General features: G+C 35.7%; 1 protein-coding gene across 1 annotated transcript in view; it reads left to right on the forward strand.

Moving 5' to 3' along the window:
• LOC123553028 (EF-hand calcium-binding domain-containing protein 6-like) overlaps window positions 1-27,910 on the forward strand; it is an 87,197-nt gene that overhangs the window by 54,466 nt on the left and 4,821 nt on the right. Inside the window, exons 18-28 of the mRNA XM_053542301.1 lie at window positions 7,001-7,258; window positions 8,814-9,049; window positions 10,198-10,294; window positions 10,590-10,711; window positions 12,694-12,927; window positions 13,474-13,629; window positions 14,338-14,530; window positions 14,919-14,923; window positions 18,316-18,510; window positions 20,016-20,259; window positions 26,104-26,514. Of these exons, the coding sequence (XP_053398276.1) occupies window positions 7,001-7,258; window positions 8,814-9,049; window positions 10,198-10,294; window positions 10,590-10,711; window positions 12,694-12,927; window positions 13,474-13,629; window positions 14,338-14,530; window positions 14,919-14,923; window positions 18,316-18,510; window positions 20,016-20,259; window positions 26,104-26,514 (2,151 nt within the window). The remainder of the gene's footprint in view (window positions 1-7,000; window positions 7,259-8,813; window positions 9,050-10,197; window positions 10,295-10,589; window positions 10,712-12,693; window positions 12,928-13,473; window positions 13,630-14,337; window positions 14,531-14,918; window positions 14,924-18,315; window positions 18,511-20,015; window positions 20,260-26,103; window positions 26,515-27,910) is intronic.

The following is a 27,910-nucleotide window of genomic DNA, read 5'->3' on the forward strand; positions in this document are numbered from 1 at the left end:
GTGCAAAGGGTCAATAACTCAACTTTGCATTTTACAGAATTATGCCCCTTTTTCAACTTAGGAGTTTTTGGGTTAAATTCTTATATGTAAGCTGGTATCTCAGTACCCACTAATGGGAATGGATTGAAACTTCATACACTTGTCCACTGTCATGAGCTGATAAGCACTATGCAGGTTCCATAACCCTATTTTACTTTTTTACTAAATTATGCCCCTTTTTCGACTTTCTTATTCATTCAAGCGACAAGGCTGTTAAATAGTCGAGCGTTGCTGTCCTCTGACAGCTCTTGTTTTTTGTCTGCTGTGTTACCTTTTTGTGCATGGATGTATGATAAAATAAATTAGTGTAAATGTTCACCATTACAAGACAATGTTTTGTTTCAGTACCCATATCCCTCCCTGAAAGGTCAAGGCCACAGGCACTCAAGTTAACCTTCTCTTTTGTTGGTACATGAAATTACTTCCCCTTTATTTGATAAAGTACAATACATATGGTTTTTTTTCATCAATTTTCTCACTGATTAAAAAATAAAATTAAGTTTAAAGTAAGATGTTTGGTTTTGATAGATATAAAAAAGCTATTAATTTGTTACTTATTATATATATAGGTAAATATAGCATTATTAAAATTGCAATACATTAGCTGATATACAGTGCAGCTCAACTCAAGTATTAAATTTCAGTGATATCTATTTTAAAAAACAAGTTTTATTAGTACCATGTAATTGCTCCCAAAGCCATGCATTTCAGTTGTTTATAAATTACTTCCCTTTATATGATAGGATATTTGATTGCTTTTTTTCTTAATCAATTTAAAGATAAAATCGCATTAAATCTTTAAAGTACAGATATTAACATTTGAACATATTTGCCAGTTATAGATTTTTATGTACATTTTTAACCTACATACCTCTTCATGAATTATATGATATATAAATGATATATAATTATGATTGATATACATTTTTAGTGTGTTGCCCTCTTAATTGACTGGCAATATTTTGTGAAGAATGGCCCTAGGTGGGAGAAGTTAGTAACTCTGTTAAATTTTTTTCTTATCATTGGTCTGTTTTCTCAAAATGCAATGATAATTTAACTTTGTGTCCACAATTTTCCTTGAACTATGTCCTAAATTAACAGAGAAAATATCAAAAAACAAGCAAATTCGATGAATTGGTATCCCCCGCCAAAAGGGTCTGTGGTGAGGAACGGCAAAAAAATATATCCAGCAAAAAGTTAAGAATGTTACAAAGATGCAAATAATTTCATTAGTCAAAATCAGATTAGCAGAAAATGAATGCTTTTTTTTGGGGGGGTGGGGGGAGGGGTGAGGGTACAAAACTTTACATGTTGATTATAAATATTGATGGAAAATTAAAAATAAAAAAATAAAAAATAAAAAAAAAATGGGGGATGGAGAATGGCATGATCGGGGTGGTGAGCATGACTGGGTGGGGGAGTGAGGTGAGAGAATGGTACAGCTTTGCATGTTGATAAATATTCATGGAAGGTTTGAAAATAGGAAATAAAAAAGGAATGAAAAAAAAAATTTGGGGGTGTGGGGAGGGGGTGTGACCAAGGCAAGGTGGCGACCAGGTGTGGGTACACAACTTCACATGTTTATGATAAATGTTCATGGAAAAGAATGAAAGAAGTTTAATGAAATTCTTCCAATTGGTTGGTTTGTTATGTACAAATCTGTGGATTTTTTAACAATTAAAGGGCAATAACTGTATGGAAAATTGACCAATAAGAAAAGAAAATGATGGGCATCATCAAAGTATGTTGGTTCATATTTATTTCAGGTTTCATGAAATTCTACAAACTTGTTACTGAGAAATGGCTGCAGACGTGTATTTTTCATTAAAGCAAGGACAGTAACTCTAAGGGAAATTGACCAATCCAAAAATAAACTTGACGGGCATCATTGCAGTATATTGGCTCATGTTTATTTTAAGTTTGATGAAATTCTACCTGCCAGTTACTGAGAAATGGCTGCGGACGGACATTTTTGTGCATTTTTCATTAAATCAAGGGCAATAACTCTAAGGGAAATTGACCAATAAAAAAAAAACTTGAAGGGAATCATCGCAGTATCGTGGTTCAGGTCTGTTTCAAGTTTGATAAAATTCTACCTGCTAGTTACTGAGAAATGGCTGCGGACATGTATTTTTCATTAAATCAAGGGCAATAACTCTAAGGGAAATTGACCAGTCCAAAAAAAATCTTGACGGGCATCATCGCAATATGTTGGTTCTTGTTTATTTCAAGTTTCATGAAATTCTACCGGGTAGTTACTGAGAAATGGCTGCGGACTGACGGACGGACAACGCCATTTCAATACCCACCTCCAGATTTCATCGGCGGGGGATAACAAAGGGTGGAGTTAGATTAATTATTTCATATGTTTGCTCACAAAATGTTTGTGTTATTTTCTCATTGCTTAATCAAGCAATGGGTTACTTTGAGCAAAAACCTATGTGTAAGATATATATCAAACCATGGTTAATATTTAAAAGAGATATATTTATGTTTTAAAAATCAGATACATGTATATTTTTTTTAAATGTACAGTCATATCATTGGTATTGCCTGTCTTGAAAATCAGCCCTTTTATGTCCCCCTTCGGAGAAACAGGGGCATATTGCTTTGTACCAGCTGGTCGTGTTGGTATGTGAGTCAGTCATTCCACCGCTCTTATAAAGCGAACATTTTCTGCCCAATAATTTGAGAACCACTTGACCCAGAACCTTCAAACTTGGTAACATGATTGGGCTTATAAAGTAGATTTTAGAATCAGTAGGTCAAAGGAAAAGGTCACAGTGCCTGAAACTTTAAAAGGGTTTCCACCGAATAACTTAAGAACCACTTGACCCAGAACCTTCACACTTCATAGGATGATAGGGCTTATCAAGTAGATGATCCCTATAGTTTTAGGGGTCAATAGGTCAAAGGTCAAGGTCATAAGGGCCTGAACCCTGAAAACAATTTTTGTACCCCCTGACAACAAAGTTGTAAGGGGGGGTATACTGGTTTCAGGTTGTCTGTCTGTCTGTCTGTCCGTCTGGTCATCTGTCCGTAGACGCAATCTTGTGCGCACCATCTCTCCTTATCCCCTTGACAGAATTTAATGAAACTTCACACAAGTGATCAGTACCAACAGTAGTTGTGCATGGGGCATGTTAGGTTCTTTTAGAAAAAAAATTTGCAGAGTTATGGGACTTTGTTTTTTTGTTACTATACTATATACATAGACACAATCTTGTGCGCACCATCTCTCCTCATTCCCTGGACACAATTTAATGAAACTTCACACAAGTGATCAGTACCAACAGTAGTTGTGCATGGGGCATGTAAGGTTCTTTTAGAAAAAAAATTTGCAGAGTTATGGGACTTTGTTTTTTTGTTACTATAATATATACATAGACACAATCTTGTGCGCACTATCTCTCCTCATCCCCTTGACACAATTTAATGAAACTTCACACAAGTGATCAGTAACAACAGTAGTTGTGCATGGGGCATGTTAGGTTCTTTCAGAAAAAAATTTGCAGAGTTATGGGACTTTGTTTTTTTGTTACTGTACTATAGACATAGACACAATCTTGTGCGCACCATCTCTCCTCATCCCCTTGACACAATTTAATGAAACTTCACACAACTGATCAGTAACAACAGTAGTTGTGCATGGGGCATGTTAGGTTCTTTCAGCGACAAAAATTGCAGAGTTATGGGACTTTGTTTCTTGTTAACATACTATGTACATACAGTCTTCATATGCAATCTTGTGCGTGCCTAATCTACCAAACCCTTGCACACAATTTAATGAAACTTCACACAAGTGATCAGTACCAACCCTAGTTGTGCTTGGGGCATGTTACATTCTTTTAGATAAATATTCTGCATAGTTATGGGACTTTGTTTTTTGTTACTATACTGTATACATACAGTCCACATAATTATGCAGTCTTGTGTGTGTCAAATTGCAATGTACTGTGTCAGTGCATGCGGGGGGTACATTCATCGCCTTTAGTGATAGCTCTAGTTGCCAATTAACTTGAGAACCATTTGACCCAGAGCCTTTAAACTTGGTTACATGATTGGGCTTATGTAGAAGACGATCCCTGTAGCTTTTGGCATCAATACGTCAAACGTCAAGGTCAGACGGGTCAGAACCTGAAAATTGGTTTCCACCCAATAACTTGAGAACTACTTGACCCAGAACTACTCAAACTTGACAGCATGATTGGGCTTATGAAGAAGATGACACCTATTGTTTCTTTGGGTCAATAAGTCAAAGGTCAAGATCACAGGGGCCTGAACCTTCAGAACGGTTTTTGCTCAATTACTTGAGAAGCACTTGACCTAGAACCTTCAAATTTGAAAATTTGATTGAGCTTATAAAGTAGATGACCGCTATTGTTTTGGGGTTCAATAGGTCAAAGGTCAAGGTCACAGGAACCTGAACATTGAAAATGGTTTCCCATCTTAGAATGACTTGAGAACCACTTGACCCAGAACCTGTTAGCATGAATTAGATGACCCTGTTGTTTTTGGGGTCATTATGTAAAAGATGAAGATCACAGGGACTTGAACATTGCAAACTATTTCTGTATGGTAACTTGAGAATCATTTCAACAAGAACCTTCAAACTTGATACCATGATTAGGCTTAATGAAGTAGAAGACCCCTATTGTATTTGGGGTCAGTAAGTCAAAGGTCAAGGTCACAGAGGCCTGAACCTTGAAAACAGTTTCTATGCAATAACTTGAGAAGCACTTGACCCAGTATCTTCAAACTTGATAGCATGATTGGGCTTATGAAGTTGATGACCCTTATTATGCCCCCACAAAACAAAGTTTTGGGAGGGGATATATAGGAGTGAGCTTGTCAATCAGTCTCCCAGTCTGTTGGTCGGTCCGTTGGTTTTCATGGTTTCCAGACAATTACTCATGAAAGGCTTGACAGATTTAAATAATTTTTGGTATGCAGGTGTAACATTAGAAATACAGGTCAAGTTTGACTTTGAGGTCAGAAGGTCAAAGGTCAAGTTCACTATGACCCTGAACAGATAAATGTTTTTTGGATGATAACTTGAGAATGCTTCAGCAGAGGATCATAAATTTTGGTACACAGGTGTTACATCATGAAATATAGTTCAAGTTTGACTTTGAGGTCAGTAGGTCAAGGTCACAATGACTAGGAACAGTTAAACAGTTTCCGGATGATAACTTGATAAAATGCTTGGGCCTAGGATCATGAATTTTGTTAGACAGGTGTAACATGATAAAATATAGGTCAGCTTTGACTTTGAGTTTAGTAGGTCAAAGGTCAAGGTCACAATGAACCGAAACAGTTAAACGGTTTCCGATTGATAACTTAAGAATGCTTGGGCCTAAGATTATGAAAATTGATAGGGAGGTTGTTCATGACCAGCAGATGACCACTGTTGATTTTGAGGTAATTAGTTCACAGGTCAAGGTCACAGTGGCACGGAACAGTTAAACGGTTTTCAGATAATAACTTCAGAACATTTGGGTTGGTCATGACCAGCAGTTGACCCCTATTGATTTTGAGTTCAAAAGGTCAAAGGTCAGAGTGACCCGGAACATTTAAACAGTTTCCAGACAATAACTTGAAAATGCTTGGGCTGAGGATCATGAAACTTCATAGGGAGGTTGATCATGACCAGCAGATGACCCCTATTGATTTTGAGGTCAGTAGGTGAAAGGTCAAGCAAGTTCGGTTTTGACATTGGCTTATTTCTGTGACAAGGCCGTATTGTGGGGTATAATTTGTCACTCCTGTGACAACTATAATTGATTTTTGGATTAGTAGGTCAAAGGTCAAGGTCAAAGTAATTACAAGACTGAAAATGGGACAAGCCATCATGGGGGTAGGGGGAGGGGGGATGGGGTCATTCGTTTGTGTTTTACAAGCAGCTCTTGTTTCGAAAAAAAAAAATTTAACAGTCTTCTAAAACAAAAATTTTCTTAAAGTATTTACAACAAATGCATAAATGACAGGTATGTCTTAACATTTTTTTAATAAAACCTGTTATTAGATACTTTATTGCTTCATTTTCTACATTTACTATAAATGGTCATTCATTGGAAATAGAATGTCTGAAAACAAAAAGAAAATGAAATAGGAGAGTAGAAGCAGAGGAAAAGAGTAGAAAAAAAATAAAAGAAAGGATATAGTTTTTCTCGGTAGAAAGAATTTTTCATCACTGATGGAAGCTGCATTGTTATATCTACCCTTAAATCATTTGGAGGTAGCTCACATTATTTCTGTTATATTGTCAAAAGCAGAGCACTCAAATTTGCCTTTTTCTGCGTTTTTCTTTTACTTTTTTAGTTTGTTGTTTCAGATATGATATAGATGTAATAGAAAACAGTCAATGACAGGCAAAACATTTTATATATTGTATTACTTGAAAAATATACAATTTCATTAAAGTGATTAAAAAGTTTTTTACAGTACTATTTTTTACTCACTAAACATTATCATTTAGCTGATTGTTTCTTTTAAAACTAATGTGTATTGAGATACTTATTTTAAAGCAAGATTTTAATATGAAATATCCATGCACATTTCAGTTAAAATGTTAAACACTAACATATTACTTGGTATCACCCAGGCACTGAGAAAGAGTGCTTCAGAATCAACATGTTACAACAGAATCAGGTTTTACACTTAATTCATACACACTGTATCAATTATAAGGCATGTAGAATAACTCATTAGAGGCACTCCTAAGTTATTCCTTGGGAGGTGTTACTTCCCATATTTTATCACTATTAAAACACGGTTATGCATTGACATAATATCTGTCTACTATATTTGGTGCCATACATGTGCCATGAAATAGTATTTTCAAGTTTCACCTGATTTGCTACATAGAAAACATATTTAAATCGAAATAATGTAGAATTCATGGAAATGAGTTTTGACTGTACTATGGAAATATTGTTTATAAATATGTTGATATTCACAGGTTCTGATGTCATTTGGACTGGCAATGTCTGATGAACAGTTCAACATTCTGGTATCAAAACTTAATTTCAATGAATCTGGTCAGATGCAGTATTCAGATTTTATTTCTAATTTTAATGACCCACGACACGGTGGTCCTGGTGAGGAAATAATCAGATCAGGAAATCATCGAGTGAATCCGATCAGGGGAGATCAATTTGGCATGAGTATAGAAGAAGTGGAGAGAAAACTAGCAAGCAAATTAAGAGAAAACTTTGCAGTAAGTTCTACATTCTGTGTAATACTGTTAGATCATTTGATTTAATGGACATAACAGTTTTCCACCAAAAACTGTTGGTTTCAAATTATAGATATTACATATACAGTCAAATTTTGTTCAAATTATGCCTGTGCCATCAAGTTGGAGCAAACAAAGTTTGACTGTACATGCACCTGAATTCAATTCTTCTTGGGATTAACTTTCTTATACTGACTTCAAACAAATACCAGAAATAATAACAAAGACTGTTATAGAGGCTGTCAGATTTTGATTAATATGCTAAAATTATTTTTCTGATGCACTCCTAATTAAAAAAGATGTTATGCATGTGTATTTAAATGTATATAATTATAAAGTTTGCTTGGTCAAATTATACATACCACTTTGTAGCAGAAAAAAAAGTTGTTAATATTTTTAGCTCGACTATTCATAGAATAGTAGAGCTATTGGACTCGCCCATGCGTCGGCGTCCGCGTCCGCGTCCGCGTCCGCGTCCCGATTTGGTTAAGTTTTTGTATGTAAGCTGGTATCTCAGCAACCACTTGTGGGAATGGATTGAAACTTCACACACTTATTCACTGTGATAAACTGACTTACATTGCACAGGTTCCATAACTCTGTTTTGCTTTTTTACAAAATTATGCCCCTTTTTTGACTTAGAAATTTTTGGTTAAGGTTTTGTATGTAAGCTGGTATCTCAGTAACCACTTGTGGGAATGGATTGAAACTTCACACACTTATTTACTGTGATAAACTGACTTACATTGCACAGGTTCCATAACTCTATTTTGCTTTTTACAAAATTATGCCCCTTTTTCGACTTAGAATTTTTTGGTTAAGGTTTTGTATGTAAGCTGGTATCTCAGTACTCACTAATGGGAATGGATTGAAACTTCACACACTTGTTCACTGTCATGATCTGACATGCACAAAGCAGGTCCCATAACTTTATTTTGCTTTTTTACAAAATTATGCCCCTTTTTCAACATAGAAATTTTTGGTTAAGTTTTTGTATGTAAGCTGGTATCTCAGTATCCACTAATGGGAAAGGATTGAAACTTCACACACTAGTTCACTGTCAGGATATGACATGCAGTGCAAAGGGTCAATAACTCAACTTTGCATTTTACAAAATTATGCCCCTTTTTCAACTTAGGAGTTTTTGGGTTAAATTCTTACATGTAAGCTGGTATCTCAGTACCCACTAATGGGAATGGATTGAAACTTCATACACTCACAGTCCACTGTCATGAGCTGATAAGCACTATGCAGGTTCCATAACCCTATTTTACTTTTTTACTGAATTATGCCCCTTTTTCGACTTTCTTATTCATTCAAGCGACAAGGCTGTTAAATAGTCGAGCGTTGCTGTCCTCCGACAGCTCTTGTTTTTACTTGTTCAGCTCTCTACATTAGTTAATGATTAAGAAGATAAAATGAAGTTACTCATTAAAAAGTTAGAGTATGGAAAGTCAACACTAGGAGTTTTAATAAAAGGGCCAGTATTGACAAAAGTCAGTGTTAATCTATAACTTTTTCCCTTTTTTCATTTCAGAATTTGCGAAGTGCTTTCTATAAGTTTGACGATAATCATAAAGGAGCTTTAACAAAGGACAGCATGCGTCGCCTCCTGGACTCATTTATGTGTTTTCTAACTGATGAACAATTTGACGCATTTTGCAATAAACATGGAATTACAAAAAGTTCCAAAATAACTTACCCTGAATTCTTGGACAGATTTGAAGTGCGGGACACTGTTGAGGGACATAAATGGCTTAAATCAGTGCATAGGTATTTAGTCTACTTCTTGTTAACCAGTTGTGAAAAAGAGTTTCAGATTTGATAAAATTAATGTGTAAAAGACAATGTGTTATGCGCAAAACCTGGCCCTTAGCTGAAAGGTCAAAATCACACTTGGAAGTCAAAGGCCAAAAGGCTTTTTTCCTGTCCAGTCTGTAACCAACAGTCTTTAAAGGGATTTTAATATTACTTGGCACAAATGTTCACCACCATGAGACTGAGTGTCATGCACAAGAACCTGAGGTCCCCAGGTACACTTAGAGGCCAAAGATCTGTTACAAGAATGACTTTGTCCGGAGCATTTCTTCTTCATGCATGGAGGGATTTTGATGTAACTTTGCACAAATGTTCGGCACCATGAGATGGATTTTTCATGTGCAAGAACCAGGTCCCTAAGTCTAAGGTCAAGGTCACACTGAGGTCAAAGTTAAAATTCAGGAGCGACTGTCTGGAGCATTTCTTCTTCATGCATGGAGGAATTTTGATGTAACTTGGCACAAATGTTCACCACCATGAGGCACCCTTGTTTTTAGAATTACTTCCCTTTGTTTTGCTATCAATAGTTTATATTGTAACTTTTTTATTACTGGCAGTAGGGACGAATTGAGGCCACTTTTCTGTGGTACAACATGCATGTTGTATCCAATTTTAAGGTGTATTTTGACCTATCTCTAGTTTTGGGTCGACTTATATTGTATAGATTTTTTTGTTTTTAGGATTAATTTCCCTTTGTTGTTACTATAGATAACTTACTACTTTTCTGTGGTACAACATGCATGTTACATCCAATTTTTAGGTGTATTTTGACCTATCTCTACCTGGTAAAGAGTTTTATGTGGACTTATATAGAATTAACAGCTGTAGGTTTTTGTATATGCATATTTTAATCCAAGTGTTTTGTTATAAAATATTGTGTATATATAGTACAATATTGTTTCTAATACATCATTGACAGATATTAGTTCATTATTGTATTCTGCAGTAAAGAAATTTAGGTGCCTTCCTGCAGGTGACTTTGTATTGCATTTTCATTCACTTGTTCTAAGTATTGAGGAAATAGGGCAATTCTTTGTTTAAAAATTGAACTCTTGACATTGATTTTTAGTATTTGAGATGATTTGAATGTAAAAAAATTTCAGATTTAATGAAACACAACCGACACCAGAAATGACTGCGGGAGATGCGTTTGATATAATAAAGAGAAAAGCTCATCAACAGTTCAAAGATTTGTCTCAGGTTTGTTTCTGTTTCTGTAATGACAGAGAATATATATATAATTTTATGTCTTTAAAAAGTGAAGTATTTGAAAGCAGTGTACTTGCATTAATTGAATACACCATTATTTGCTTAGAATAGTGGTAATTAATCAATCCATCATTCTTAAAAACAAATGATAGATTGTCTTTTTGTCATTTTTTGGAACTAAACTGTAAAAATAAATGCTCTTTGTTACAGATATGTCAAAAGTCAGTTCTGTTAGCAGAATCAGTATTTTTAATCTTAATCATTCATGTAAATTTTCTCTATGCAGGCTTTCATCAAAATAGGTACAAACAAATCTAGTGGTGTACTGAAGCGCAGAGATTTACGACAGTTGTTGTTAATGTTTGTCATGCCAGTACCTGACACAGAGTTCCAGAAATTGTGGCTTATGTAAGTAAACATATATCCTATTGAAATGACTGTCAGATTGAATGTTCCATAATTTTGTCTTTGTAGATTTTAACTAACCATTTCTGTGTGGGAAATTTTGTCTGCATTGATATCATTATGTCTCCCCCACTCTGGGGGAGACATATTGTTTTTGCCCTGTCTGTCCGAATGTCACACTTCATTTCCGATCAATAACTGGAGAACCATTTGATCTAGAACCTTCAAACTTCATAGGGTTGTAGGGCTGCTGGATTAGACGACCCCTATAGTTTTTGGGGTCACTCTATCAAAGGTCAAGGTCACAGGGGCCTGAACATTGAAAACAATTTCCGATCAATAACTAGAGAACCACTTGACCCAGAATGTTGAAACTTCATAGGATGAATGGTCATGTAGAGTAGATGACCCCTATCGTTTTTGGAGTCACTCCATTAAAGGTCAAGGTTACAGGGGCCTGAACATTGAAAACCATTTCCGGTCAGTAACTTGAGAACCACTTGACCCAGAATGTTGCAACTTGAAAGGATGATTGGTCATGCAGAGTAGATGACCCCTATCGATTTTGGGGTCACTCTGTTAAAGGTTAAGGTCAGTGCTGAACATGGAAAACCGTTTCCGATCAATAACTTGAGAACCACTTGACCCAGAATGTTAAAACTTTATAGGATAATTGACCCCAATTAATTTTGGGGTCACTCTATTAAAGGTCAAGGTCACAGGGGCCTGAACATGGAAAACCGTTCCCGGTCAGTAACTTGAGAACCACTTGACCCAGAATGTTGAAACATCATAGGATGATTGGTCATGCAGAGTAGATGACCCCTATCGATTTTGGGGTCACTCTGTTAAAGGTTAAGGTCACAGGGGCTGAACATGGAAAACCATTTCCGATCAATAACTTGAGAACCACTTGACCCAGAATGTTAAAACTTTATAGGATAATTGGACATGCAGAGTAAATGACCCCAATTAATTTTGGGGTCACTCTATTAAAGGTCAAGGTCACGGACCTGAACATGGAAAACCGTTTCCGGTCAGTTACTTGAGAACAACTTGACCCAGAATGTTGAAACTTCATAGGGTGATTGATCATGCAGAGTAAATGACACCTATTGTTTTTGGGGTCACTCCGTTAAAGGTCAAGGTCACAGGGGCCTGAATATTGATAACAATTTCCGATCAATAACTTGAGAACCTCTTGATCCAGAATGTTGAAACTTCATAGGATGATTGAACATGCAGAGTAGATGACCCCTATCGATTTTGGGGTCACTGTGTTAAAGGTCAATGTCGCAGGAGCCTGAACATGGAAAACAATTTCAGATCAATAACTTGAGAACTACTTGACCCAGAATGTTGAAACTTCATAGGATGATTGAACATGCAGAGTAGATGACCCCTATTGATTTTCAGGTCAGTCTATTAAAGGTCAAGGTCACAGGGGTCTGTTCATGTAAAATCATCTGGAAAATAACTTGAGAACCACTTGACCTAGAATGTTGAAACTTAATAGGATGATTGGACATGCAGAGTAGATGACCCCTATTTATTTTGGGGTCACTTGATCAAAGGTCAAGGTCACAGGAGCCTGAACAGTGACTTGAGAACCACTAGGCCAAGAGTGTTGAAACTTAGCGGGATGATTGGACATGCCAAGTAGATGATCCCTATTGCAGCCAACCATCAGTGTCTCTTTGACTTTCGCTCCTGACCCCTATTGACTTCTTGCCTATATGACTTTGCATTTGGGGAGACATGCGCTTTTTTACAAAAGCATCTTCTAGTTATTCAAAGCTTGACAAAATAAAGATTTGAAACTAACGTTTTTTTTTTCGATTGTCAGCTTACTTAATTCTCAACTTACTGATACATGTACTTAAGATGTCAAACCGGCTTTTCCTATATTTCATATTTGAAATCATAAATTTAATCTTGTAGTGCTTGAAAGTATGGCAGTACCATTTTCTGTTTTTTTCTGACAGGTTTGATCCAGAAAATGTAGGGTATATTACCCATGATGCATTCCTGCAGAAGATAGGTGCGTCTGAGTTTACACCAGGGGACTTGTTTGGAATGAGTTCTAAGATAATTGACCACAGCCGACAGTTCCTCGAGGATCACAATGAAGAGCAGCAACAGAAGCATGAAAGAATTACACAGTTACAGGCTAACCGTACTGGCTTTATGACTGTTGAAGATGTAGAACAAGCACTAAAGTGAGGATAAAAATAGCTCTAACAAAGCGTTATTCCTCTTGTGTAAAGTAAGGTTGTTTGATATTGACAGATACTGTCAGTAGCCAGAACTTCCAATATACCTTAATTTACTGAATATTCATGAATAATAGTGAAGATTTGAGGAAGTTCATTATTAAAAGTGTGCAACTTGTTGTTTTTCTTCCAAAATGTCAAAATAACTATATATACTTGAACATAGCTAAATAAATTTGATCAATATACGCTACCCAGAATAGCCATGTTATACAAGAACACAACATTCTGAATTATTTCTGACTTGAAATATTCACTCTGCCCAGATATTGATGACAGTGTGTTACAAATGTCTCAGAATAATTATGGTGTCGATAATGAGAGAATATTCTGTAGTCATTGCATTTCATAATAGCATAAGGCAGTCAGATTGAGGTCTATGCACTTCTCATTTGCACTTTTTACCTTTTTTTGTAAGTAGCAGTATGTATCTTCCTTTACCTTAAATCTTTGTTTTGTTCTGAAAATAAGTATGACCTTATTTCTTTCTAGGGACAAGATCCGTGATAACTATGATGATTTTAACAAAGCCTTCAGGAAGTATGATACAGAAAAACGAGGTTCACTCTCTATTAGTGAAGTACAGAAAGTTCTCATTGACTTCAATCTATTCTTGGATGATGACCAGTTCTTTACACTCCTTGACAGGTAATTAAAGGATTCATCAAAACATTAGAAGCTACTCCAAATGAAAATGGCATTGCTTTTCACTTTAGTCAACAGATCATAACATACTTTGTAATATTATTTTGATATTGAGTCAAAATAACTTCATGCATTGGCAATTAAATTTCCTGCAGATGAATGTCTTTTGATGCTATATTTTCACAATACGATCAAACTTTGTTCACTCAAACTCCACAGGATTTGTTCGAGTTATTGGTTGTTCGAGCCATAGAAAATTATTCATTATATAGGGATTTTGCTGGGACCTGACAATGAGTTTAAGCAAAGGGTGAACGAAGTTCAACTTTATTCTATAAAAGATGTATATAAAGACCTCACTCCAAAGGGCCTAAAACGTCTTTGTTAGCTGGGAGGTTTTTTTTCACGGGTCAAGGCCTATAATAGCAAATAAGATCTTTTGATTTTTGTTTTTCCTGTTCACAGGGGGTTGTTAAACACAGGTTTGACTATGTTGCTTGATCAGCTTTCATGTACTGTAAACATTTTCATGTTCATTAAATACCATTTGGGAATCTCCGGATATTCTACAAATTGAAGAAAGAGTTTTGTTTTCAAACTGCGTATCAGAATAAATGTGGCATAAGAAAATTTAAAAACTGTGTATAGGGTTCACAAATGCACTTACGACAGAATTAAAGATTCTTGCATACTATATTTTTTTTATGAAAGGTGTGGTCTCACTACGCGCAAAAGTAGACTGAACTATGAACAATTCCTGGCAGCTTTTGAGGAGGGTCGTAAATCAAGTTATGGTCAACGAAAGGGAGATGTTCAAATAGAGGAACAGCCAAATTTAACTAACCAGGAGGCGGAGCACAGATTGCGAGAACTTGTAGCATCACAAGTGGAAGTTTTAGAAAGGGTAAATATTGTCATTAAAGTTAAAATGTTTTAATACACTTTAGAGCATTGAATACTCTGAAATCGCACAAAATTTCATGGTTTTAACCAAAACGGCTTTTTCGTAGGAATATGAATTTCTGGTTAACAGCTTTTGAATATAAAAGGAATAGCAAATTTACTTATTCATTTGGATTTATGTCCTGGATTACCTCTTCCATGAATATCAATGAATCAAATTTTATACATTAAGTGTTAATATTCTTGTAGTTTTCAAACTGATAATTGCAACTTTTGCCATTAACTCATATTTTTTTACTTGAGGCATCTGTATATACACAAAGTGGCCTTGGATCAAAATTAAGCATTATAATTGTAAAGAAATTTTAGATTATGAATGTTTATTTTAGGAACAGTAAACAGATAGTTTGGAAATGTGTTCTTTTCAATGATCTTGAAGTTGTTCTGTCAAATCAAACACTTTATTCTTCTTGCAAGGGACATAATACTTTGAAATGCACTTTTCATCTTTCTTTAGACTTAACCCTTTGCCTGCTGGCGGCAGTAATTCTGCCTTTGCGACCAGTGCAGACCAAGATCAGCCTGCACATCCGTGCAGTCTGATCATGGTCTGCACTGTTCGCTATTCAGTCAGTAAATTTTCAGTAAACACCCCTTCGAATAATAAATGATATTGCCCAAATTGAATGATGGCCCAACCCATTATAGAAATTTAGCAGGCAAAGGGGGTTATTTTTAAATCTGTTTCAGGATTGGTGCATTTGAAAAGGGGGGCAGTAGTCGGTTACACTGCTGACTTCAGACGTCTCCGACTTGTTCTTTTTCAAGTTGACAGACCCCCAAATGGAAGTTTGTCGTGCCTGTTAAAAATGTGACGGGGGAAGAGAAAAAATTTGTCTTTTCCCCTCGCGTTCACCATGCCAAAAAGAGGAAAACTTTTCCGTTCCAAATTTTTTTCAATTAACCGAAAAATCTCCTTTGGGCTACCAAATTGAAATAATCTTTTTTTGGGGAAAACCTTTTTCTTTTTGTATTTAACTGTATGGGTAAAAGATGTGGGAATACAATTTGTTGGTTTGTGATAGGGGAATACAAAGGGGACTTAATTCCAAAAAAAGAGATATGTGTTGTAAATTTAGACTAGTCTTTTAAAGTTGATTTTTTAAATTTGATTTTTGATGTAAAAATTTGCCCTGCACTAGAGGTCATTACCAGTTACCCTCATAAATTGCTTGGGACGGGAGTGTTTCTTTTATCGGGGTATTTGTTCATGTCCATCGAAAACATGCTGATTGTTGAGTTGAGGTTGCCCCATATTTGGGTGGTACCATCAGAAAAACTTTTTACCCTCTAAATATTGGGGGAAAATCTTTGTCTTTCATATTTGATACACCCAATTGGGGAGGGTACCTGCTTTGTATTAAGCCTAGGTCAGAATTGGGGGGATTCTTTAATTTTTTGGCCGGACTTTGAAAAAGACAGATCATAAAAAACGAAAATGAAATATTTACTTTTTAAATTTTTTGGGACTTTAACCAAGGAATGAAGAAATTTCCTTTGAGACTTTTTTTCCATCACTAGACAAAATCTCAAAATAAACAACATTGAAAATTGGAATTAAAGTTATTTTATAATGGTGTATAAACCCCCTCACCCGAATCATTTTTTTCAACACTGGTGGCAGCGACGGAAAGGACTTACCCTTTTAAGAAATTTGGGGCATATTTTCTATTCAAAAATTTTGTGGTGACAAATTAAATGAAATTATGGGACCCCAAAAAGCAACACGAAAAAAAGATTCTGTCACAAATGAAAACGTGATAGCATAACATTATTGCGAATTGAACTTTTAAGACAAAACTTAAAAACGGGAGAAGTTTAAACTTGACCTTTAAATGAGAGACTACCCAAAAAGAACAGGAAAGTACTTTTCAAAGAATGAATTAGTTAGCAGTTACCACAAAGAAACAATGACATTTTTATGGAAAAAAGACAAACAGATAAAAATTTAGGGCAATGAAAGGGACACCGCTTCGAATGAAAAAACAATACACAAGGCAGAAAAAACAACAGGAGGCGGATAAAAAAAAGGTTCCCCTTTCCCGCAAATTACTTTTATGGGAAATCCCGGGGGAGTTTTTATTCACCCTTTTAAAATTTGGTTGATCGGCAAGTGGGGAAAAGTGAACGTTTTTTCCGCCTTAAAACTTTCGCGGTTTGGTGCGGAATACGCTTTCAAACCCGTGGGAGCTGAGAAATTTTCAAATTATGCAAATAAAAAAATCTAGGGGGATGCGATTTTTGGAAAGCGCCCCCACTTCCTCCCTTTTCCCGGTTAGAAAACCGGGAAAAACAATAGGGAAAAAAAACGTTGGTTTTAATTTTGGGGAGAGGTTAAAGGTTGGTAATAAAAGGTTTTCCCCCAGCAAACAACGAGAAGGGAAACGATAAACCTTTTGGGACTTTCTTAAAGGGGGTTAGGACTCAGGGCCGGGTTTGTTTATTGGGGTGCAGGACCCCAAAACTATCGATCAGGAAGAAATTTCGACAAAATATTAAACACAGAGATGACTAGAGGGGCGAGAATTTGGAACATTTACACGGGCAGGAAAATACGAAAAAGAACAAGACTGCAAGAATTTTTAGGATTGAAAACCAAATAGGCAAAAAAAATTGATCATCTCGCGAACCCACTGAATGTTTTAAAAGTAGAATCAGCCTCGGATCGTAAAAATAAATCAGCGCCCAAAAAAAAGTGTGCTGTTTTAGATGCCAGAGTTTGTCACTATCCATGAAGGCAAACCTTCAGGAAGGGAACATCGGAAAACTAGCTGACCCCTAAAACGGTCCCCCAACCCTTGTCAATTTTAAAAGTGAAGTCGAATTTAAGCTATTAATGTAGGGTGCTAAACGGGGTTTTCCATTATATTGCCTGTAAATATTTTTCAAACTGTGCGCGCGAACTTAGTCATAGATACTGGTGCCTGTACTACAATTTTTTCTACTGCATTATATCATAGAATACCAGAGGATGTGCGACCTGATTGTGTAAAGTTGACCCTTCAATACGTCTTGAAGTTGCGGATGATGGTTTATTAGCCATAGATGGACAATGTGAATTTTCATTTAGTGCATCGGGTCAAACTTTTAATTACACTGTATAATTGCACCTATTCATGAAGATGGACTAATTGGATTAGACTTCTTGTATGAAAATGATACCAACTTAGTGCTAAAAAGGGATTAAAAATTGAATGGGAAAATGTGTAGAACTCTAGTTGAAAAAGTTCCCTTGAGGGCATCAAGTGACCACAAGGTCAAGAGTAACAATTCCAGCGAATTCAGAAACAGTAAATACCTGGGGAGGCTATAAATTTCGGTGCAATTATTCATCATTGGGCATCATTTTACCCTTCAGAGAATAAACAACCGCTAACAATGTTTTGATGGGAAGTGTGCTCATTGCTCCAAAGAGAATTCAGGGTGATTCAATTCCCATTAGACTAGTTAACACCTCTAACAGAAAAGTGAAATTATCAAAGGGTCATTATTGGGATATTTACATGAAACTAAACAAGAGGATTTATTGAGAGAAAAATGTCGATTTAAATGACTGTGAAATATTGGACAATAATACCAAAACAAGTGAAAATGACATTAAATTTGACATGACTAAATGGAGTAGTGGTTAAAGGACTTGTACCATAGATCCTCTGAAAATCTCAATGAGTCACAAAAGAAGCATTGAAGTGTCTATTGAGAAACATAAAAATGTTTTTTTTCCAGTTCCTCCACAGATTTAGGGCGTACTTCATTAGTGCGACATACAATTGAGGTGGCAGAAAATGTTCGACCTGTAAAAATACCACCTAGACGGGTGCCAAAAGCGTTCGAAGGCCAAGAAGAAAAAATTATTCAACAACAACTTGAAATGGGAATAATTGAAGAAAGTAGAGCCCATGGTCTGCACCTTTATGCTTTGTAAGGAAAAAGGACCCGCAGGCAGGAGTGCGTGTCGTTGTGGATTATAGGGGTTTAAATGATCTAAGTAAAAAATGTGCCTATCCATTGCCGAGAATTGACAGTTGTTTAGAAAGTTTGGGAGGAAAATAATTATTACAGTTCATTAGATCTTTTGTCAGGATTTTACCAGATAGAATTGGATGAGAGAGATCGTGAAAAGACTGCATTTGGCACCAGCAGGGGCGGTCTGTATCAATACGTTACTATGCCACGGGCCTTACAGGGCTCCACATACATTTCAGCGGTGTATGGAATTAGTGTTTAAGAACTTACAATGGCGGACAATGATTATTTACATGGATGATATTTGTACTTTTGCCGAAACGTTTGATCAGGCATTGTTTAGGTTAGATGAAATTTTAACCAGATTGAGGAAAATAACTTGAAATTAAAACCAAGCAAGTGCAATCTACTCCAAAAGCGCATAAATATATTAGGTCACACAATGACAGTTCTGGAATACGTCCTTCAGAAGAGAAAGTTAAAGCTGTGAAAGAATGGCCTGTGCCGCGAATTTAACCGAACTCAGAAGTTTTTTAGGTTTTTGTAGTTATTACAGACGTTTTATCAAGGGATTTAGTGCTAGGGCGTCACCACTTAATCGCTTAACAGAGGCCGTCGAGCGTTTATCTGGGGACCAGAACAGGATAGTGCTTTTATGGACTTAAAAACTGCATTGACAGCGAAGAAGTGTTAGCATATCCAAAAGAGAAGGCTTATTCATAGTGGATACTGATAGTAGCAATTTCTCGTGCGGGGTTTGCTTGTCGCAAATGCAATGGTCAGATACAGTTCAGGATTATGTTGAAAAACCAATTATGTTTGCGAGTAAATCATTTGACAAAACACAACGACGTTATTGTGCACAAGAAGAGAACTGTTGGGCGTAGTGACATTTATAACCCAGTTTAGACACTTTCTGTTGGGTAGAGAATTTTTATTAGGACTGACTGTTCAAGTTTAAGGTGGTTATGTCGTTTAAGTCACCTACTGATCAAATGGCGCGCTGGCTAGAGGTTTTGTCACAGTATAACTTTAAAATCGAACATCGTAGTGGGAAAAAGCATATCAATGCTGATAGCCTGTCCAGATTTCATGTGAACCAGAGAGTGTCAGTGCTATGATGGGAATACAATACTTGAAAGTTTACCATGTAAGGGGTGTCAGACTTGTTTGAAGAAACACGATTCCTGGTCAGATTTTGCACAATTCAATGACGTTGTTCCATTATTCGATAAAAACTTAATATTGGGAATCAGAGTAGGCCAGTCATATTACGAGTGAAGGCTCAAAATAGTGGATTTTGGAGCAGTTATTTTTGTGCTCATGCAGCTGCAAATCATGAAGTTGATAGGTTGTTTCAATACACTTTTCCATGGATTAAAACAGACTGGGAAGTACTTCCGAAATCGCGTTCAACGCTTCGATTCCATAATATGTCTGGATTTAAATGGTGTACAAAGTGGAAATAGCTTCAACTATGGTGACAATAACGAGGAGGTGTTGAACAAGGACGTAAATGCTATACTGGATGAACATGTTGCATTATCCGAGGATGCAGCGCAAACATCTAACTTAGGTTGTCTCAAACAGTTTAACACAGTTAATTGTTCACCTGTCAAAATGGCCAAATTACAGAGAGCAGACCCAGATTTAGGAATTGTGATACAGTGGCTTGAAGAAAACAGACGACCCCTGAGAGATAAGGTAGCAGGGAATTCACCAAGTGTGCGGAATTATTGGCTAAATTATGACCTGTTAACTCTGATTGATGGAGTGTTATTTAAAAAGTACATTGTCAGTGCAAAGGACCATCGGCTTTTGTTGATAGTGCCAAGAGTACTATATAAGGAACTTTTGATATCTTGTCATGATTCAATTACTGGAGCACATTTAGGAATTTCAAAGACATATTCAAATTACATCTCAAATATCACTGGTATAAAATGAAGGAATACGTCCAGTTGCATATCAAAAGTTGTGAAAAGTGTGCATTCCGAAAAAGGCCGAAAAACATACCGAGGGCACCATTAACAGAGTACACAGTCGGCAATCCTATGGATCGTATACAAACAGACATAATGGGACCACTTAATGAGACAGAATCCGGAAATCGGTACATTATCGTGGTCATTGACGATTACCAAGTGGGCTGAGTGTTATGCAACCAGAGATCAGCTAGCAGTACCGTTGCTCATAAGATTGTATATGAATTTTTGTCCAGATATGGTATGTGTTTGGACATACATTCTGATCAAGGGACAAATTACCAATCCAAGTTGTTCAGTGAAGTCTGTCGGATTTTGGAAATTAATCAAACTAGGACTAGTGGATATAGGCCAATGGCAAATGGTGGACCAGAGAGATTCAATCAAGTTTTGCAAAATATGATATCTACTTATGTAAACTCCAATCAAACAAACTGGGATGAAAATCTTAATTTAATCACCTCCGCATACAGAGGATGTGTCCACCAGGCGACCGGATTCACGCCAAATTATTTAATGATGGGACGCGAAGCTATTATCCCGGTTGACGTTTCACTTGGCTGCATTTTAGAGAATAAAATAAGTTCAGTGGACTATGCCATTCAACTACAAGAGAAGTTAACAGAGGCGCATCATATAGCACGAACTAATTTGCAAAAGAATGCTGTCAGACAGAAGCGTGATTATGACACCCGGATTTCAAAAAACACATTTTAGTAAAGGACAGTTAGTTTTGTGCTTAGAGAAGTCTAGACATAAAGGAATCACAAGAAAATTGACCCTAATATTTGGAAGGGGCCTATAGTTATTACAAGGAGATCACAGACCTTTTGTATGAGATAAGACTTTCCCCAAATGGCAAATCAAGAATAGTGCATCATGACACGATTGAAACCGTTTCATGGAAATAAAACGACCCATTGGCAATCAAACATGGTGAAGTCTTAGGAAAATAACCATAAATCAAAAATGAAAGGGTTCCAGCAAACTTCCAAACCCTGCCTGGACAGTACCATCAACAAGTGAGGAGAAGTTCTAGAACAGGACCCAATACAGACCATACCAACATGGTGCACAATAGTTATAAATATTAAAAGTGTTAATTGTTTTGGATTAAGTTCATATTCCTTCTGGATTTTAAGTGCTAACTAATATTCCGTCCTGGATTATAAGTGTGTACTTATTCATTACATTATTCTTTGTATGGATTTAATTAGTGGCTGCAATGTAATAATAATCCCATTCAGCACAAGTGTATTCAAATGGATTAAATTTCTTTGTATGGATTTAATTAGTGGCTGCATTGGTAATAATAATCCTATTCAGCCTTGGTGTATCGAAATGATTTATTTGTGGGCTTCATTTTCAGATATGAAAATTTGTGCCATTTATTAAAATCATATGTTGTATAATTAGATGCTCTTGGCACACAGGACTAAAACTTTGGTAGAGACGACTACCATAGCCATATAAAATCCAACATTGTGCCTATTCCCTTTTTTTTCTAATTAATTTAAATAAATTAAAGGCACCAGGACTTACATTAGTAAATGGTAAAGACGACTACCATATCAATGAAACTAATCAAATTGTGCCATATTTCTATCATCATACTGTGTTAATGTTAAAATAAATAAAGGCACCAGGACTTAGTGTGAGTGAAATAAACATTGTGTGAAAGTGCTTACAAAAATATATTCACCTTATAGATGAACTGAATTCAACACTGGATTTTATTTTACATGTGTTTTACTAGGATAGTTGGCGATTTTTTTTTACACTTTTAATGTTTCATACATACATTAGTATAATAGTCATTTACATGTATACTACTTGAGAAGTATTTAGTCACATAGTTCTTCGAACTATAATCATGAGTTTTATTAAAACACAAAGTATAGCATGTTTGCTACTATTCATGACACTTAATCATTTATATTGCGGAGCAATTTCAGTGATAATATAGTTTAGGTATTCATATTCTTATTACCTTCTTCATAGTATTTGAGAGCAAGGTCTGGCTCAGTAGTCACTTATATTTTAATGTTTAAACTTAATTGGGACAATAAGAAGCTAAGGGTGGGGGAGTGTTGTAAATTTAGCAGCTAGTCTTATTAAAGTTGATTTATTAATTGATTCTACTGATGTGAAACTTTGACCTCTGCTACTAAGATGTCATTCACCATTACACCTCATAAATTGCTTGGGACTGGAGTGTGTATCATTTTATCAGGGTATGTTGTCATCATGTACCATCGTAAACATGTCTGATCTGTTAGAGTTAGAGGTTGCTCCATATTTGGGATGGTACCATCAGTCAACGGTTATCCTCATAAATATTAGGGGTAATCTTTGTCTTTCATCACTATGATACACTCCAAATATGGGAGGGTACCTGCTTTTGTATATAAGCCTAGGTCAGAACTTGGGAGGGGAATTCTTTACTTTTGGCTCGGACTTTGAAAATGACAGATCATAGAAACAAGAAATGAAATATTTACAGTTATAATTATAAGTGACTTTAGACCAGAGGAATGAGAGAAATTATACCTTTGATGACTTATTTCCATCACTAGACAAAATCTCATAATAAACTAACATTGAAAATTGGAATTAAAGTGTATTTTATCAATGGTGTATAAACCCCCTCACCCGAATCTACGTTTTTCAACACATGTTTTATAAATTTATATTACTATATATCTTTTTACCAGTTTCAATGAAGGTTGGTTCAGTTACCAGAATTGGTCACCTAGAAGTATTTTCTTTTAAAAAGGGAATGTCCAGGAAATACTGATATGTGATCCATAAAGCATCTTAGGTTTTACTGTTTCAGGTTTTTCAAACGGGTTTAAATATACATGTCTGCAACTGCAGTTTTTCTTTTTGCCTTTAGATTTTGCTATAATACATATATTTTCCAGTATTCTTTCCATACTTACAAACTTTTTGAACAAACTTTTACCTGTAAGAATAATGAGTACTCAGAACTGCCAATCTTGGTTTTTAGCTCGACTATTCGAAGAATAGTCTAGCTATTCTACTCACCCTGGCGTCGGCGTCGGCGTCGGCGTCACACCTTGGTTAAGTTTTTGCATGCAAGTACATACAGCCATCAATTAAAGGCATATAGCTTTGAAACTTATTTTTTCTTTTTCTAGGTCAATTACCAACCTCTCTGGGTCAAGTCCCATAACTCTGACATGTATTTTGAGCAAATTATGCCCCCTTTTGGACTTAGAAAATTTTGGTTGAAGTTTTACATGCAAGTTACTATCTCCAAAACTAATGCAGATATTGATTTGAAACTTCACACGTGTCTTCGGGGTTATAAAACTAGTTGATAGCAGCAAGTCCCATAACTCTGACCTTCATTTTGGCCAAATTATGCCCCCTTTTGGACTTAGAAAATTCTGGTTAAAGTTTTGCGTGCAAGTACATACAGCTATTTCTAAAAGGCATATAGATTTGAAACTTATTTTTTCTTTTTCTAGATCAATTACCAACCTCACTGGGTCAAGTCCCATAACTCTGGCATGTTTTTTTAGCAAATTATGCCCCCTTTTAGACTTAGAAAATTTTGGTTAAAGTTTTACATTCAAGTCATTATCTCCAAAACTAATGCAGATATTGATTTGAAACTTCACATGTATCTTCATGGTTATAAAACTAGTTGATAGCAGCAAGTCCCATAACTCTGACCTTCATTTTGGCCAAATTATGCCCCCTTTTGGACTTAGCAAATTCTGGTTAAAGTTTTGCGTGCAAGTACATACAGCTATTACTAAAAGGCATATAGATTTGAAACTTATTTTTTCTTTTTCTAGATCAATTACTAACCTCACTGGATCAAGTCCCATAACTCTGGCATGTATTTTGGGCAAATTATGCCCCCTTTTGGACTTTGAAAATTCTGGTTAAAGTTTTACATGCAAGTTTCTATCTCCAAAACTAATGCAGATATTGAATTGAAACTTCACATGTGTCTTCGGGATTATAAAACTAGTTGATAGCAGCAAGTCCCATAACTGATATGCATTTTGATCAAATTATTCCCCCTTTTGAACTTAAAACTCTTTTGATATTTAACCTTTTTGGGTAATATTTTCCTGCTTCTGGGACAATATTTCGAATAGTCGAGCTTGGCTGTCTTATGGACAGCTCTTGTTATATTTATTTCTAAGTATCAAAAAAATTAATTCATGTTTGCAGTACAGAAGAGCAAAACTTAGAGAACAGTTACAAGATGTTGATTGGAAGGTTGTTTAGCACTTATGTTTGTAGCACTTAAGTCATTGTTGACCAGTATTAAGGGGAGATGGTTAGGATAAGTGGTTCAGTATCTTTGTCGAGAAGGAAATATTTCTTGGTGTTTCATTGTGTAGTTAATGAAAACATTTAAAACTTTAAATTTGGTAAAAAAAATCAGTAAAAAAAAAATATATATAGTTTTTGAACAGACAAATCATGTATCTAATTGAAAAATAATTAAAAAAATGAAATGTTTATAACTTGTTTACCTAGCAATGAAACAAAACATGATGCTCAGTGAGAACATTTCACATATCATAGATAAAGTGAGGGCATGTATTGCAGTCAGGACCTTTCATGTACCATAGATACAGTCAAGGCATGTCACATCAATCCTACCCTTTCATGTATCATAGATAAGCCAAGGCATGTAACATCAGCCATCTCTTTTATGTATCATAGACATGATAGATAAGGTCAAAGCATATAATGTGAGTGATCACTTTTTACATACAGACAAAGCCAAGAAATTTTATGTTAGTCATAACTTTTCACATATAGATAAAGTCAAGGCATATATATTAACTTTTCACACATAAAGTTGGGGCATGTAACAAATATTTTATAAGTTTACAGTTGTGTCTTCAAAATTAAGCTCACCAAATAATTTTCATAGGTGGAATTATGCAATTTTTATTTTAATGAATCAGAAAGTTTTGTCTAAATTGTGGTTTACACTTCTTAAAATAACTTACCCAGATTCCAGATATGCTATGTTTGAATATATCTGTATTAAAATGAAAAGAATTTCTATATTACACAGGGTAACAAGGTACGCACAACCTGTCTGGCTATATACATATATATATACACCTGTCAGTTGCTATAATAAAGTTGTTTAACATTTTGCTTTATTATGTTTTGTCATGCACAGTTTTGAAGTTTTGTGTGATTTTTGGCACTTGATTCTGACAATGTTGAAATGTTCAAGTTTTGCTGAACTCGACATTTTGAAATATATCTGTGTTTTTGTCTTGCAGTTTAATACTGAGTTGTTTTTTTTCAAAGTGTGTGCCTTTGATTGTTTCGAAATATCTGGAATTATGCATTGAACTTTTTTTAGTGTCATAAAACTTAGTGTTAGACTTGAAAACCAGTTGAAACACGATATCTTTAACTTGCCTATCTCTAAATTTCGGCTATCTAAAAGATATTTCAAAGCCACATCTGGAAAACACATGCACAAAAGTCAATATTCAGTTATCTCGAACTTAAATGCGCGGTTCCTTGAAGTTTGAGATAACTGGTTTCAACTGTATCTGAGAATATACAAAGAAATAAAGCTTGTGGGATATATTTCCTGTTTCTTATAAAGTCTTTAAAGATGTTCTTTTCTTTATTAAAAGCTTTTCTTTTTCAAATTCAGATCTTTTGTTTGTTTAAACAGCATAATGTCTTTAGCGCATATGGTAACTTAAACATTACCTGCTTACAGGACTCTGAGAGATGGTTAGCCTCCTTACAGAAGTCAATACGTTCACAGACCCCACATCTGATGGCTATAGATGAAGTAGAGGAGAAACTACGGGAAGCTGTCATGGCTAATCCATACAACCTCACACAGGCTTTCCAGGAAGCAGACTTTGCCAACATGGGGGTCGTCTCAAAAGATGATTTTAAATCTGTTCTCAATAAACAGCTTTTCCGACTGTCAGATGAACAGGTATATATACATGCAGTTGTTTTGAAATCTTATTGCTGTTGTACTCTCATAGTCTTATTGACTTACCAGTATTCCTTTAAGCAAAAGATATATATGTAAAGGCCATTCATTAACCCTTACCTTTCTAAATTTCTATAATGAACTTCTCCATCTTTCAATTTGGACATTACCATTAACTGTTAAAAGAGGTGCATGACTGAATGGCGAACAGTGTAGATCATGATCAGACTGCACGGACGTGCAGGCTGATCATGATCTACACTGGTCGCAAAGGCAGGATCAATTGTGTCCAGCATGATGTTCTTCTTTCCATGTCTTTTATGTCTTTGCTGATTTTTAGCTGTTTAATTAACTTCTAAACCACTTTGAAAAATTCATCAAAGTACTGAAAGCAGCCTGCTTCTCTTTGACTTGTGTAATCTGTCTCTTGACTTTTAGTTGTGTATGTTGAACAGTTTTAACCCTTTGCCTGCTGGCGGCAGTAATTCTGCCTTTGCGACCAGTGCAGACCAAGATCAGCCTGCACATCCGTGCAGTCTGATCATGGTCTGCACTGTTCGCTATTCAGTCAGTAAATTTTCAGTAAACACCCCTTCGAATAATAAATGGTATTGCCCAAATTGAATGATGGACCAGTCCATTATAGAAATTTAGCAGGCTAAGGGTTAATTCCTAAGCCTGTGATGTCAAAGACCTTGGAGGCATATATTGTTTGAACTGTCCAGCCATCCATACATCAGTCCATCTGTCACACTTCCTTGTGTACTCAACTCCTCTAATTGAAATGAGACTTTAGATACTTTGTCAGCTTGAATGTGACATGAGTATATTGTCATGACTTTCATTTATTTTTTCTGGATGTATGACCCTTTTTTGGACTGCAGCTACATCAGATCATGGCATACTCAACTCTTCCTGGAGTTTCCGTCATGTTGAAATGAAACTTTGTATACTTCATCAACACAGGCCTCCTAGTGAAACCTTTAAAACTTTTAAAAACCTTTAATTTCAGAGCAAACCTTTAAAACCTTTAAATCTTCTGAAAAAAACCTTTAAAATGGTCAAATAGCCTGTAATTTTCACTCAGAACCTATATTTTTGTTCTGACTGCTAGCCGTGCCAGTTTAAAGCAAGTAATGGTTATACTACTGTATTTCTTCCCCCCTTTTAAGTGTTGTTATTAGGATACTGCTTGTGTATCTTTCATCTTGAGTTTTTCAGAATGCTGTTGTGTTCACTAGACCACATACATGTAGATGTTTGCAGTAGTGTTTACCAGACCATGGGTGTTTTCAACGAGAATTCCGACAAAAATAGCCTTTATTTACTCTTTATTTTTTAATATTTTACACTAAAAGGCCTTTATTTCCATAGATTGGAGCCTTTATAAAAACCT

This window comes from Mercenaria mercenaria, chromosome 4, assembly GCF_021730395.1.
Source record: "Mercenaria mercenaria strain notata chromosome 4, MADL_Memer_1, whole genome shotgun sequence".
Classification (NCBI taxonomy): Eukaryota; Metazoa; Mollusca; class Bivalvia; order Venerida; family Veneridae; genus Mercenaria; species Mercenaria mercenaria.